The sequence below is a fragment of the Sinocyclocheilus anshuiensis genome, unplaced genomic scaffold, assembly GCF_001515605.1.
Source record: "Sinocyclocheilus anshuiensis isolate Anshui unplaced genomic scaffold, SAMN03320099.WGS_v1.1 scaffold447, whole genome shotgun sequence".
In the NCBI taxonomy this organism is placed as follows: Eukaryota; Metazoa; Chordata; class Actinopteri; order Cypriniformes; family Cyprinidae; genus Sinocyclocheilus; species Sinocyclocheilus anshuiensis.
In genome coordinates, this window is record NW_015552615.1 from 2,467,471 (window position 1) to 2,481,379 (window position 13,909).

The 13,909-nt window shown below is 35.7% G+C and overlaps 1 protein-coding gene across 1 annotated transcript in view; it reads left to right on the forward strand.

The window, feature by feature from the left end:
• The window catches only part of LOC107666002 (voltage-dependent calcium channel subunit alpha-2/delta-2-like), a 256,052-nt gene that overhangs the window by 179,595 nt on the left and 62,548 nt on the right, over positions 1-13,909 (forward strand). Inside the window, exon 9 of the mRNA XM_016457092.1 lies at positions 12,517-12,567. Within this exon, the coding sequence (XP_016312578.1) occupies positions 12,517-12,567 (51 nt within the window). The remainder of the gene's footprint in view (positions 1-12,516; positions 12,568-13,909) is intronic.

A 13,909-nucleotide genomic window follows, 5' to 3' on the forward strand; every position in this document is an offset into this window, starting at 1 on the left:
CCTCACAACTGCTGCTTCTGTCACTTTTTCTCTTGACAAGAAGTGCATTTATTCAGTCGCAGAATGACTGAGAACGGGAGACATTTCCGACGCGCGCTCCTCTTCACTTCAGCGCCAGACGCGAGTCAAGCGAGCGCGGAAACGGTACTGTGCTCACAGCTTGTGCTCTTCAATTGCATGCACAAGGGCGCCGGCGCGCGCTGTAGCCTGTATCCTTTCATTTAAATAAGTTTATTATTTACTAAACATAGATGTATTTTGTAATATTGCTGTTGCACCTATTCTCTAAAAGCTTGATGTTTCATTATTTTATAGTACACTTTTTTTACTAATGACATTTATTTTGCATGGCTCTTAAAAGATGTCATTTCCTGTGCCTCTAGGAAGATTAGTCACATGGCATTTAGAGCTCCGGTGATTCACTCCAAATAAATTGGAGCAGGTGAGCAAAGATGGCAGAGGACAATTACTCTGAGTGTGAATGCTGAATGTCTCTTTGCAGTTATTACAGATTTTAGCTTCAGACACATTTGTAGCAGCAGCACTGGCGTCTATGCATGTGTCACAGTAGCCGTCTGCCCGCTGCTCTTTAACCCCCACACACGGCGCCGGAGCTGTTTCTCAGACTGTTGCTTGGCAACCTGCGCTCCGCTCTGCTGATTGGCAGGCCGTGGCAGCAGGGGGAGTCGGGATGTGTCAGGTCAAGTTTGCATGATTATGGTCAACACGCTGTCATTGTGTATTACACTCTTTGCACGGCTTGACCACTCAAATAACAGCCTGCTGCTTAGCTCAGCTAATGTCTCAAAGACGCCAGAGCAGGAGTTTGGAGGAAACTTTTAATATACTGTGCCTTTACAAAATGGATAGGTCTGGTGCTGGATGCTGATTGGTTAATATAGCATCACGGTCAAGCTAAAGATAATATAGTGATAGCTGTGATGTAAAGTCACTGTTAAGCATCTATTAGCAACTATTACACAGGTTTACATATAAAGGCCTTTTTCTTGAACACTTCCATTTTAATTATAAATGTAGTTATTTGTGAGAACTCAAATGATTTTAAGCTGTGAATATAATAAATATAATAATCTATCTGTCTGTCTGTCTAGATGTGCAATTGCCAGATATATATATATATATATATATATATATATATACACATGTGTATGTATTTTTTTTTATTATTTTAAGGCAATATTTAATATTTTACATGTTAAGCTGGTATGTAAACTGGTGAAAAATATTTTTAAACTGATGAAAAAAATATATTTAAAATATTTCATAATTAATGGGCAATTAAATGCACAGTTAAATAGTTTTTACATATTTTTAAACTTTTTTTTTGTTTGTTTTTTTTACAATTTTGAAACATATTATTTTAAAACATTTTTTTAAAGGTAGTATTTAAGTAGTTTAAGGCAATATTTTATATTTTATAGTTATTTGAACTGTTTAACAATTTAATAACTGGTGAAAACATATTTTTACCTAGTGTTTAAAAACAAGTATTTTCCAGGATACATACAGTACTTTATATAATGTACAAATGAATGCACAATTAAGTCATTTTTAACATTATATAACATTTTAAACATTTTAGCATTTTAAAACTTATTACTTTCATAATGTGTAAGGGAATATTTTATATATTTATTTGAACTTTAGAAATGTAAACAAATGGACATAATATATAAAACATAAAACATCAAAAGAGCTGAATGAAGAATTATTTCTCAGTATTCATAGATATCACTAACTTTTAATTGTAGACAACAGAGGCATTGTTTAGATCATTTCTAAAGTTAAAGGAAAGACAAGTGTGACATTTATTGCCTTTTTTAAAGGGATAGTTCACTCAAAAATGAACAACCTGCCGTCATTTTTTTTTTTTACACTCGAGTTGTACAAAAGATGATGTTTTGAAGAATGTTGGTAAACAAACAGTTTCTGGTCCCCATTCATTTCCAGAGTATTTTTTCCATACTGTGGAAGTCAATGGCTACCAGCAACTGTTTGATTACAACATTCTTCAAAATATCTTCTTTCGTGTTCAACAAAAGAAAGACATTCATCTAGATTTGGAGCAACATGAGGGTCAGTAAATGATGACAGATTTTTCATTTTTAGGTCCCTATCTATTCCTTTAAGGAGAAAAATCAGGACACTTACGAAAAAGTCTCCATCTGTTCTTTATTTAATCTCATTGGTGTCTATGAGAAACAGTTGAGCTTTTGAAGAGATGTTTGGTGGAGGTGATCGGCACTCTGACACTCTCTACATCAACTCTGACTCTGACTGGAAAATAAATGACCCAGTCAATCACTTAATTGTCTCCAATTGCTCTGACATGAATTATTAACACACCTCTATTATAACGTATGTATACACACGTTAGCGAAGGACGGCGGGAGAAGGTGAAGATTTGGAGGAGAGAGCGTGAGCGATGGCTAAAGGCACGAGGATTGATTGGAAGAGTTTGAAGGAGAAACAGAGAGAGGTGTATGTTTTGTTATTGGAGCGTTACAGAGAAGCCATTACCATGCAGGTTCAGCCCAGCGTAGCAGATATTCAGCACAGTCAAAGCACTTATTGATTTCTGAGAAAAGTCAATCTGGCTCCTAAGTAAATATTATAGCAGCTGCTCAAACGCCATGAAGAGACGGCCAAACTAGATGGAGGCCTGTCAGCCCTGTTTCTGCTCTCCAGTCAAATTAAACACTGATGGTGAAACTGTCAGTGCAAATGCTAATTTGCATTAATATTTGCAGTCGAGTGATAAAATCCAGATACTGAAAGAGGGATCCGATGCATATTTCAGTCCCATATATTTTAAAGTACCATAGTATTACCATCTGATACCAGTATTGTACCATGGTCCTGCCAGAGTCCATTTTTTGGAAATGAACACTTACAAAAAAGTGCCATGATAGTACCGTGGTATTCCTGGACGTACCCTGGTAAGTGAATTTCATTACAGTGGTATATTTCAATGTGCTGTAATATTACCAGCAGAAGTGCTGTTTTTACCATCTGCCATGTTCTTTTGCACATGTAAATACCCTGTTACATGAATTTCAGCACCATGGTATTTTTCAAAGCACCATAATATTACTCTCTATGTACTGTACCATAGTGCTGCAGCAGTAATTTTTTACATGATATTCCAAGGTACATCAATGAATTCTGCAAAATTGCCATGGTACATGTAAAGAAGCCTATGATAGTACCATAGTAAAATATTCAAAAAACATGTTCATATTTTTGGTAGTTTTTAAAATGCCATAGTAAATAAATTTAAGCCCAACGGTATATTTTAAAACTACTATAGTATTACCTTTTGATACCATCATTGCATCATGATACTGCCACAGTACTTTTTTGTAAGGGAATACTTTCAAAAAATACCATGGTATTCTTGGATATGGTAAGTGAATTTGATTACCATGGTCTGTTTCAAAGTACCATCCTATTACTACCAAAAAGTGGTATTTAGTACCACGTAAATAGCATGTTACATAATTTTCAGCAGTAATATTTTTCAAAGTACCATAGTATTACCATCTGTATTATATGAAGTACTATATTACTGCCACAGTACTTTTTTACATGGTTTTTCAAGGCACTTTAATGAATATTGTAAAATTACCACGGTACATGTCCAAACAACCATCATAGTACAATAGTTGGTACTTTTATTTTTAGTGTATCGCCTATAAGTAAGATCAGCATTAAGATCCTAACATCACTAAGACTCAAAATAATAATGATCAAAATAAGATTTGAAGAGGTTCTGTTTTGAATTCATGAAACGTTTTATGTTTCCCTGCTAGTTTAATCTCTATAAAAGCCTAAAAGGACAAACTGAATGGTCATCCATCCATACAGATCCGCTGATCTTGCCATCATAATCAAGCAAATAAAAAGCGGAATAAACACACAACAACATCTCTTTCCCACAGCTCACCTGCTTCACAGGCCTCAGTGTTTTAATCTTAATTCAATCTATTGAAGAACACATCCAGAGGAGAGCCGAGAGAGCAGCGGCCCATAAAATAATAATCCCATCAGTGCGCACACACACACACACACACACACACACACACAAATCCTTCAACACACACGCATTTAAAGGGAAGTGAAGTCAGTATACTTCAATAAACCCCATCACGAGCTGCATCACACCTGCAGAAACCAGCAGCCGCACACATGTGTAAGTCAACCATATCATTTCAGCCCTGATAAGTGCCTATAATTGACTCATTTTTAATGTGAGAGCATGAGAGACAGGAATAGGAGAGCGAGACAGGGAGAGACAGACAGGCAAGGTCAGAGAGCATAAACGTGCTCACTCTCGAGGTAATGCATTGATTTTTACCCGCGCTGCACCGTGATAAAAGTACCTCATGAATTCCAATGTCTTTCTCCTATTGAGGGAACGCAACACAATCAAAGCGGCACGAGGCACATTACAATGTCAATCCGTGCTTTTACTTTTCCAGCACCTTCCCGGGAAATGTTTTTTCTGTTGGCGCTTGGAAATGGGACGTTTTTGTGATGAGGTTTTTCAGCCCCTCCAGCCTTCGTGCTTTCATACACGGCCAGGTTGTCTCTCCTGTAGAGGCGTTTTGCTGGGTTAACCTGTTTACTGTGCACGGTGATGCTGAAGTCTACAGTATTACAGTGAATGCTTGTCGTTTTCTGGGTTTCTCCTGCTACTTTATTTTGAAATCACGTCATGCGCGTAGTACAGTGTCGTCTTTTCCATGCTCTCTGAAATTAACACTTGTCAAATGCAAGTGAAATTTTGGCTTTGGCCTGTAACTTTCAGGAAATGCTTTTTGAATTGGACTGTGCATGGAATACACATAGTATACTACGCATACTATTTTTGCGGTATACAGTATGGTTCATAGTATGCAAATTTCCTAATACTTAGAAAAATGTGCAATATGTAATGGAACATTTTGCTCGATTTGGTTGTTTCTCACAATGCAATGCATTCATCTTGACCATTTTTTCCAACTCCTTTTTTTCAACAGTTTGATCAGATATTTGTTAAAGTACATTTTAAAATAGCAAAATAACAAATTAATAAATTATTGCTGAGATGATAACTGGATTTTACTTGCTATTTTGAAAAATTAACTTATACATAAAATCAAATCAAAGAAATTAAATGAAATAGTGTTCAAAGTATGCAGAGGTTCCTATTACCTGGAAAAATGTTCAATATATAATACTACATTTTAATGTGTTTGCTTTTGCTTTGCAAGACTGGTGAAAGTGGAATTGTTTTTTCGTTTTTTTAAGAAATTTTGATTTAAATGGTAAAAAATAACAGATTAATACTATCTAGTATTAAATAAATTATTATTATTTGATATTTATTTATTTAATAAATATCAAATGATAATAATAAAATACATACATTACAAAAATAATATTATAAAAATGTTTTATAAAATCATATATTATAGTATATTCAATATTTCAAATATTTATTTAAAATTCTCACATAATATTTCATTTAAAAAATATTAAAAGGAAAACATGCTATTTTTTAAATTATATATTATATGTAAAATAAAATAATATTATATAAAAAAATGGTTTATAAATTCTATGTTATAATTATAATATATTAATATTTCAAATATAGATTTAAAATGTTTATATACTGTTTTATTTAAAAATAATAAGAGTATGCAGTTTTTCATTCTTAACATCAGCATGTTTTGAATTGCAGTTGAAGAATGATATTTTGGCCTGCTGTGTTGTTTTAAACTCTAAGTTGTGATGCATTCCTGCTGTTAAGCCACCACAACAAACATGAGAAACAGAATCACTGTGAGTGACCTCAACTGTTGTGTGGCAGGTGGCATTTCACAGAAAGGCCGGCTAATGTGGAAAGAAAGGAAACGCAGCTAAATAATGCAAGAGAATACAAAATGTATTTATATATTCCTGTAGCTGAACTGCTAGTATGGAACGATATTCCGGACAATTTTCAAATAGAATAGCAAATTGTATTTTCAGTTGCGTTTTCAATATGTGGACGCATAAATTGTGACATAATCCAAATGCAATTGCAAATCCTGCATTACCGTTTGCATTTTCGCTTTCGCGAACGCACAGTGACTGCCAAATTTCAAATGAAAAAGCAAAGTCCATTTGCAACTGTATTTCCCATGTAACTCTCCTTCTGTCCTCTGATAAGCATTGCTCAGGGCTGCCATTCCCAAAAGCTTTAATGCTTTTATGATACTTTTGGGAAACGCAGCTCTGCCTGAATGCACTGTCAGCAGTGAGTGAATGTTCTCTGTGATTGATTGGTTCTGTCTTGCAACATTTATCCCGTTAGCAGGGGATAATCGCTACATTTGGGGTAAAAAAGACAGAATTATGTATTGTGCCAAGAAGGTTGCACTGTCTATTCGTTCACACAGGTACGAAACTGATTGGTAGCTGCCTTTAGCGGAGCCTTTACCGATTACCACCATTGATCAGAGCATTCGGCACGGTCGTCTGTGAGTGACGTCACCTCCCAATACAAACACGCCCCCTAGTATAGTCCCGCCCCTGACAATGATTGGCAGCTTTCCATGTAGACATCGGAAATTCAAATGCAAAAGGAATTGCGATTCCATTTGAGTTTTGGCAGGTTACATGCGCGACGCAGCGAGAGTGAAAAAGCAGACGTGGTAATTAATATTGCTATTTAAATATGACAGGCTCATAACTCCTAAGACATGGGAAATACAGCTGCAAATGGACTTTGCTTTTTCATTTGAAATTTGGCAGTCACTGTGCGTTCGCGAAAGCGAAAATGCAAACGGTAATGCAGGATTTGCAATTGCATTTGGATTATGTCACAATTTATGCGTCCACATATGGAAAACGCAATTGAAAATACAATTTGCTATTCTATTTGAAAATTGTCCGGAATATCGTTCCATATGCTAGAGCATGGCAGGAACAATTTCAATGTGAATTCAGTTCCCAAAGAATGCACCTATTGATCAAATATATACCTTGACAAACATAAAAATACTCAATTTTTAAATAAAGATATTTTAATTGGTTAAATACTAATATTCTTTTATTTTATTGAAATTAATGTAATATTTTAAATATTAATTTGTTCGTATGAAGTACGAGCATTTATTATGATTTCTTTTATATTTTTAAACATCTTTCTTTTTTATTTTTCTCTCGTCTTTTCTGCATGTCTCTTCTGCTCTAGCTTGTGTATTAATCTAGTTTATACTTTAAACATGGCATTGTGTACTACGAATATTGTTGGCTCTTAAGAGAAATTGTTTGTGATGTTCTTCATTTGAATAAAAGCACCTGCTAAATGTAAAAATGTAAATAACAAATCACTTGCCATTTGCAAGTTTATTTTAGATTCAGGTTATCTTTATACTACCAGTCCAAAATATGGGCACACTTGACTTTTGCATTACATTTTTAAACCTTCAAATTCTAAAGCCACTTGCTTAAAGGTTTTGTACATAAATGTAAATTGAATTTTAATATGAATTGTATTTTTAGTGAAGGAAAAGCATCACGTTATGCACCTCATGAAGCAGAGCTGGAATCTAGAGGAAAAAGTCAAATGTAAGAGAGTTTGGTCACTAATTCTCATACTCCATCGTGTTTTTCATAGCTGATATGGCTTCATTATTTATATTTCCGAATAATGAAGATTGAGTAGGTGTGTCCAAAGGTTTGGTGGTGCCGCAGCAGACTGTGCTGCTGAGGTTTCTTGAGCGTGTGTGTTTAGTGAGTAAGCGGGTGGATGGGGGTCCTGGTTTGTTATGGCCCATCTGCATGTCACCTGGCCGGGGCGCTGGGGAGTGTGGGTAATGACTGGGAAGGAATGGCATCGCTGGGCCTCGGTGGAGGGGTAATTATGGAGTGTAATCCATGCAGAAACTGCACATCTGGATCCATCAGGCTGATCCACGGATGGTACAGTGAGCCGAGCACAGATCGGGAACGTCAGTGTCACAGAGCGGAGATGAATATAGACTGGAGTGTGAAAAATACCATTGCCAAAAGAAACTAAAGAGTCTATAGAGTGATGGTGAATGATAGTGACACGCTCCGATCTGATGCCCACCTTTAATTGACTCCTAGATATGTTAGCATGAGTTCATCTTACCTTTTACTGTCCAACCAAAGAGATTGTCAGGGTTTCGTCAGTGTTTCTCTTAAAGTCAACAATACATTTCATTCTTTATTATGCAACCTTTTTCCAAATAAGACTGGTTTTTTAAAAAAGATTTTTATCCATTTTATGTTGATTTTATGGTGCATTCAGACTTATGGCATAGCTTATACTATACAACTACAATTACTTGACAAAAAATATTTATTCATTTATTATCACATTAATTGGACACAAATCCTGATCTATTTAGTTTAATATTATTAATAAATGTGATATAATAAATAAATACAAATTATATATAGATTATATATAGAAATTATATTTAAATAAAACATTTTATATGAAATATTTGTGTTTTCATTTCATGTTTTTGTGTTTTTCATATATATATGATCACTGTATAAACGCGCGCACACACACACACACACACACACACACACATATATATATACATACATACATACATATACACACACACAAACACACAGTTTATTAATAATCTAAACACATTAACAAATGTATCTAGCCATGTTTTTCATACCGAACATTTACACTTATTGAACAGGCCTTTATTTTTTAGAGTCCACACATTAAATCCTAAGCAAACTCATTTCCTTCATTTAGTCCATTGATTTTTCATCATATTTATGAGGCATGTGCGTCTTTTAGGCTTGGAAAATTTCATTATGTTTTTTATTGGAGTTTTATCGTTGCTCGTAAGGCGCTCCTCTCCACCTCCAATTATGCCTCCTGTGTTTACTGAAACTGTATTCATGGAAATGTGTTTGTTTGACACAGGGCGGCATTATTAGAAGTGAGAACATGAGCAAACACGGCACAAACTGAATCCAGCGCGCTGTGGATTGATTGCATAAAAGCAAACAGAGCTGAGAAATTAATTTTAAATATGGAGAAATCTAGTGTACCTCTGTTTCTCGCAGCGATGGAGCAGAAATTAATTTTGATGTCATATTGTGTGCTTTGCTGTTTGAGAGCGCTGATGTTAGCATGCTAATTTGAAACTGTAGCTGGCCAAGCTATAAGATACTCGTAGTGTAATTTAATTAAGTAATTAAACTGCACTCTTATATCACTCCAAACCTGTGTGACATTTGACCATGAAGCACAAAAGGACAGATTTTAAAGAATTATACCGGTCGAGGTTGGATATGCAATTGTAATGAATAAGGACGGGAGCTTTATGCTTCAAAAATATTGAAAATCGCCGTACATGAGTCATAATAGTAGAATAAGCCATTATGCCAGGTCCTTATATATAATGCATACACTACCATTAACTCAGTAAAAGATTTCTATTTTAAATAAATGCTGTTTTTTTTTTTTACTTTCTGTTTGTCAAAGAATCCTGAAGAAAATGTATCATGATTTCCAGGAGCTCAACTGTTTTTCAAAAAATAACAAGAAATGTTTCCTGAGCAGCAAATCAGCATATTAGAATGATTTCTGAAGGATCATGTGACACTGAAGACTGGAGTAATGATGCTGAAAATTCAGATTTTATCACAGGTATAAATTACATTTGTAAAAATATTCATATAGAAAACGTTTTAAATTATTGCTGTTTTTCCTGTATTTCTGATCACATAAATGCATCCTTAGTGAGCGTAAGATATTTCAAAAACATTTTTAAAAAATCTTATTGTCCCCAAATTTAAAGGTATAGTTGACCCCAAAAATTCAAATATTTTAGTACTGGGGTCCAAATAACATTCATTGTATAGACAAAAAAAAAACATCTTTTAAAACATATTCTCCATATATTCTTCTAAAAGAAAGAAAGTCATGCAGGTTTGAAGTGACATTAGGGAGAGTAAATGGGTAATTTTTGGGTAAACTATTCTTTTAAAGCTCAAACTTTTTGTACCACTACACAGATGAGTTAGTATTCACTACTTTAAGATAGTAAAATGATTTGAATGGACAATTTTTGTAACATAAACTAGTAATAGGGGTTCACATACATACAGTATTGGTGTATCAGAAGCATAGTCTCCATTTTCTCGCTCACATTATACTTATTCAAATGAAAGACTTTTGTAATTAAACCGATAAAGTTTGAACCACCGTGCTTCAAAAAAAAAAATTTTTTTTATAGCCAGCGCTCATGGAGAAGCTCTGACCTTTTGGGTAGCATCTTCAATTATCAAGAACTAAATTAATTTCACCCACTTCTAGTGCCAAAAGCTTTGTACTCATGCCTGAGCATTGTTATTGTTAGCTTTAAACAGTCTTTCAGCTGTGTTTGTCCTTTCAGCCAACTGTAATAGTCCTCCTTCCATGTCTAGCACTCTCCAGTGGCGTTAAGACTGGATTGGCCTCCAAAATGAGGGTCAGAGGTCAGCGTACAGGTTTGCAGTGGAGTGCGCTAGTTGGCATTCGTAGCTCGCCAGGGTTTTTCCATTTTTCCAGAGCTTAGCCATGCTTCAAAACCCTTCCTCAACGAGCCGCGGGCACCTGGCACCACTTCTCACGTCGCCTCTTCAGCCTGATTACTGCGGTAGAAGAGACCCTCGACGATCGGTCTGCTCCTGCGAGCACAAAGTGCTAACTACCTGTCTGCACGAAAGCAGAAGTGCTTTTCCAAGTCTTCTGAAGACAACAGCTTGACAACGTGCATCAATCTCTTGCTCTGATTGTCAGGTGTAATGCCTTTTTAATTGCACGGGGAAAAGTGAAAATGGCTGCACTAGTGTTTTCTATATGTCAGCCTCTATCAGCGGTGGACAGATGCGGCGTTAGGCCGTTTATTTATTTATTTTGTTGTCGCTGACACAAAAGTGCCACGCATCGCTCATTGTCTTTCTGTGCTCAGATTGAGCACCGTGCTAAAAATGGCTTGAGACAAAGCATCTCTCCTCGCCGCACGATCTGCTAGCGCTTGCACAAAGATGCAGAGAGACGGGCGGACTGCATAATGCGTTTGTCAGCGGGCCGATGAGTCAGCCGGAGAAGAAACGGCCGTCCGGTTTGACGTTTCACCTGACGCTGTGCTTCTCAGACTTTGAGGTTAGCTTAGCGCAAATTCAAGACAAGTCAAAGGAGCACGATTGGCGAGAGTGAGCTGGAAAAAAGGACCTGTGCTTGGTGAACTATTTTTATAAAACTTTAAATAATAGTCAGTTTATTGAATATGAAGTCACAATATAAAAGAAAATCTACAATAAAAAGTTTGCACATGTGTGTGATACATAAGGCTTTTATGTCTCATATAGTATGGTACTGGAGAATACCCACAAAAATCCACAAATTGAGCTAAAATATGCAATTTGGCAAAATGCTGATGTTTATATGGCCAAAAAGAAAGATGAAATTCTGATTGTAATGTAAATCAATTAGTTCTTTATACCTGTATAGCAGACACTTACATTAAATGCATATTAATATCAGTTGTCACTGTATATCTCCCAATAATATGTCTATTATTGCAGAAAGATGATATTTAAATGCTTAGCTTTATGATCAAAGCTCTGTGGTTTTAAAACATATAATGCAATGTAATATAATGATGATTGAGAGATGATCAAATAAATGTCCCTCAAAAGCCTGATGATCATATTTGATACTCGCATTTGAAAATGATTTTTCAAAAAATGATGTATGAATAATCAAGCAAACCTAAGTTGCTTCAGTCCAGTAAATGTTCATCTTGAAATATTACAAACAAAAGAAAAGTTATTCTTACGGTTACTTTATAAAATCAGTGGAGATTTCACAGCAAGGTGGAGCTACAGGTGAATGTTAGTACAATTACACTAAAAGGCCTTTTGCTTGTTAAATAGTGTAAACTATAAATCAGATGACAGAAGGCATGTATTAGATTGTGTACGACAGGTTTTCCAGCAAAATTTTGATCATGCTGATCATTTAGATGCCTTAGAAATTCATATATCAAATATGATACAGTACACTCTAAAAAATGCTAGGTTAAATATAACCCAGCGCTGGGTTAAAAAGGGACAAACCCAGCTATTGGGTTGTTTTGACCCAGCGGTTGGGTTGTTTTGACAACAACCCAACTGCTGGGTCAAAACAACCCAACCGCTGGGTTATATTTAACCCAGCATTTTTTAGAGTGTAGGCTTCATAGTTGCTGTTGGTTGCCTGTATATAAACTAAATTACTTTATTAATGCTATTTTGTAAAAGCAACTAGTCAGCTGAGTCTGGTAAAACCATTGGTAAGACTTCATATTGTGCCTTTAATCATGGTAAAATCACTGTAACTCACAGCCTCTTACGGCTTATGTTTTATTTAGCATTTTAAATCTCAACTCTTTAATATCAGCACTGACTAGTCTTGTTTTATACTTTTACTAGGTACATTCAAGGAGCTTCTTCTCCCAAGGACATGGTCATCCTCGTGGACGTGTAAGTATCCTCTCGAACACACTCTCCATCTGTCTCTCTGTGTGTCTCATATGCACTGCATTAACAAACGGTCATCTGTGTTGATAAATGTGTTGTTTATGATGCCATAACAGCAGTGTGGTGCTCTACTGCCACCTGTCGGCTGAAAAGAACATTATTCCATCTTATTAACCTTGTGCCTCAACATCAAAATGCTTCCGTGTTCCTGAAATATGACTTAGAGGTTATATGCAATGAAAAATGGCATTACTGTTGCCGATATCTGAGCTGCTGGTGGAGAATTTAAAACATCCTGCGACTCTGATCTTATCTGACCTCTAAAATGCATAATCTAAAAAAACACTTTCGCATCATACATAAACAGATATGTTTACAGATGAATTTATTGAAAGTTATGCATTGCATTTTTTTGAGTTCATAGAATTGTCGTTTTAGCTATAATTAAATGCATGATCATTTTGTTGTTAAATGCTACGTTTAGTGAATCATCGAGACCTTCTTTTGAAATCTTTTATTTATCAAACCTTAAGTGTTAGGCATTTAGAGTCATTGGTAACAATGCTGCATAGTTTAACAAATAAGTGATTGACTCAATCATACAGCCATTATGTGCATAATCGTCAAAAAATCATTAATTTTCTTAAGTAAACCTCTCTAGAAAAACTGCTTAATGGAGGTTAATTGTCACTGGCTGGCAATCCTCCATAACCTTAAATAGATACCGATGTCTAATTAAAAAATACACCAATGGCAGCTGTCGCTTTGCCAAGGCAATCTCATGCCAATCAAAAGCACCATCGCGCTGAATGTTTCTGACAATCTTAGACTAATCTCATTGTGACGACTGGAAGCATGAGACAATAGTGCTGTCACCAGGGTTTTTTTTCCCAATGTGCTCGGCTTTATTTATTAAACCTTCTAACTCTGGAAGCCAAATTACACATGAACTCGTGCTCTGTGATTGCTTTTTCAATAGCTGCTGTAGGCTATTAATAAATCCAATTTGCAGCATAGAATTCAAATGTACTTTGTTTTTGAAGATCGACTGTCTCCGTTCTGTCTGTGAAGATGGTGCTTTTTAACATGCCGTCTACAATTTACTTTTGATGGATGGGGATGAGGGAGACACTTAGCAACAGGTTCTGCTTGGCAACGGCAGTTATGGGCTTGTGTTGCTGTGCAGTGCTGTTTTGAGACATGACTGGTTTGTTAGATAAATGTTGTAATGTTCAGTGTGTGTGATGTATTTGTGTGTTTGTAGGAGCGGTAGTGTCAGTGGACTGACCCTGAAGCTAATGAAAACCTCTGTCATCGAGATGCTGGACACACTTTCTGATGACGA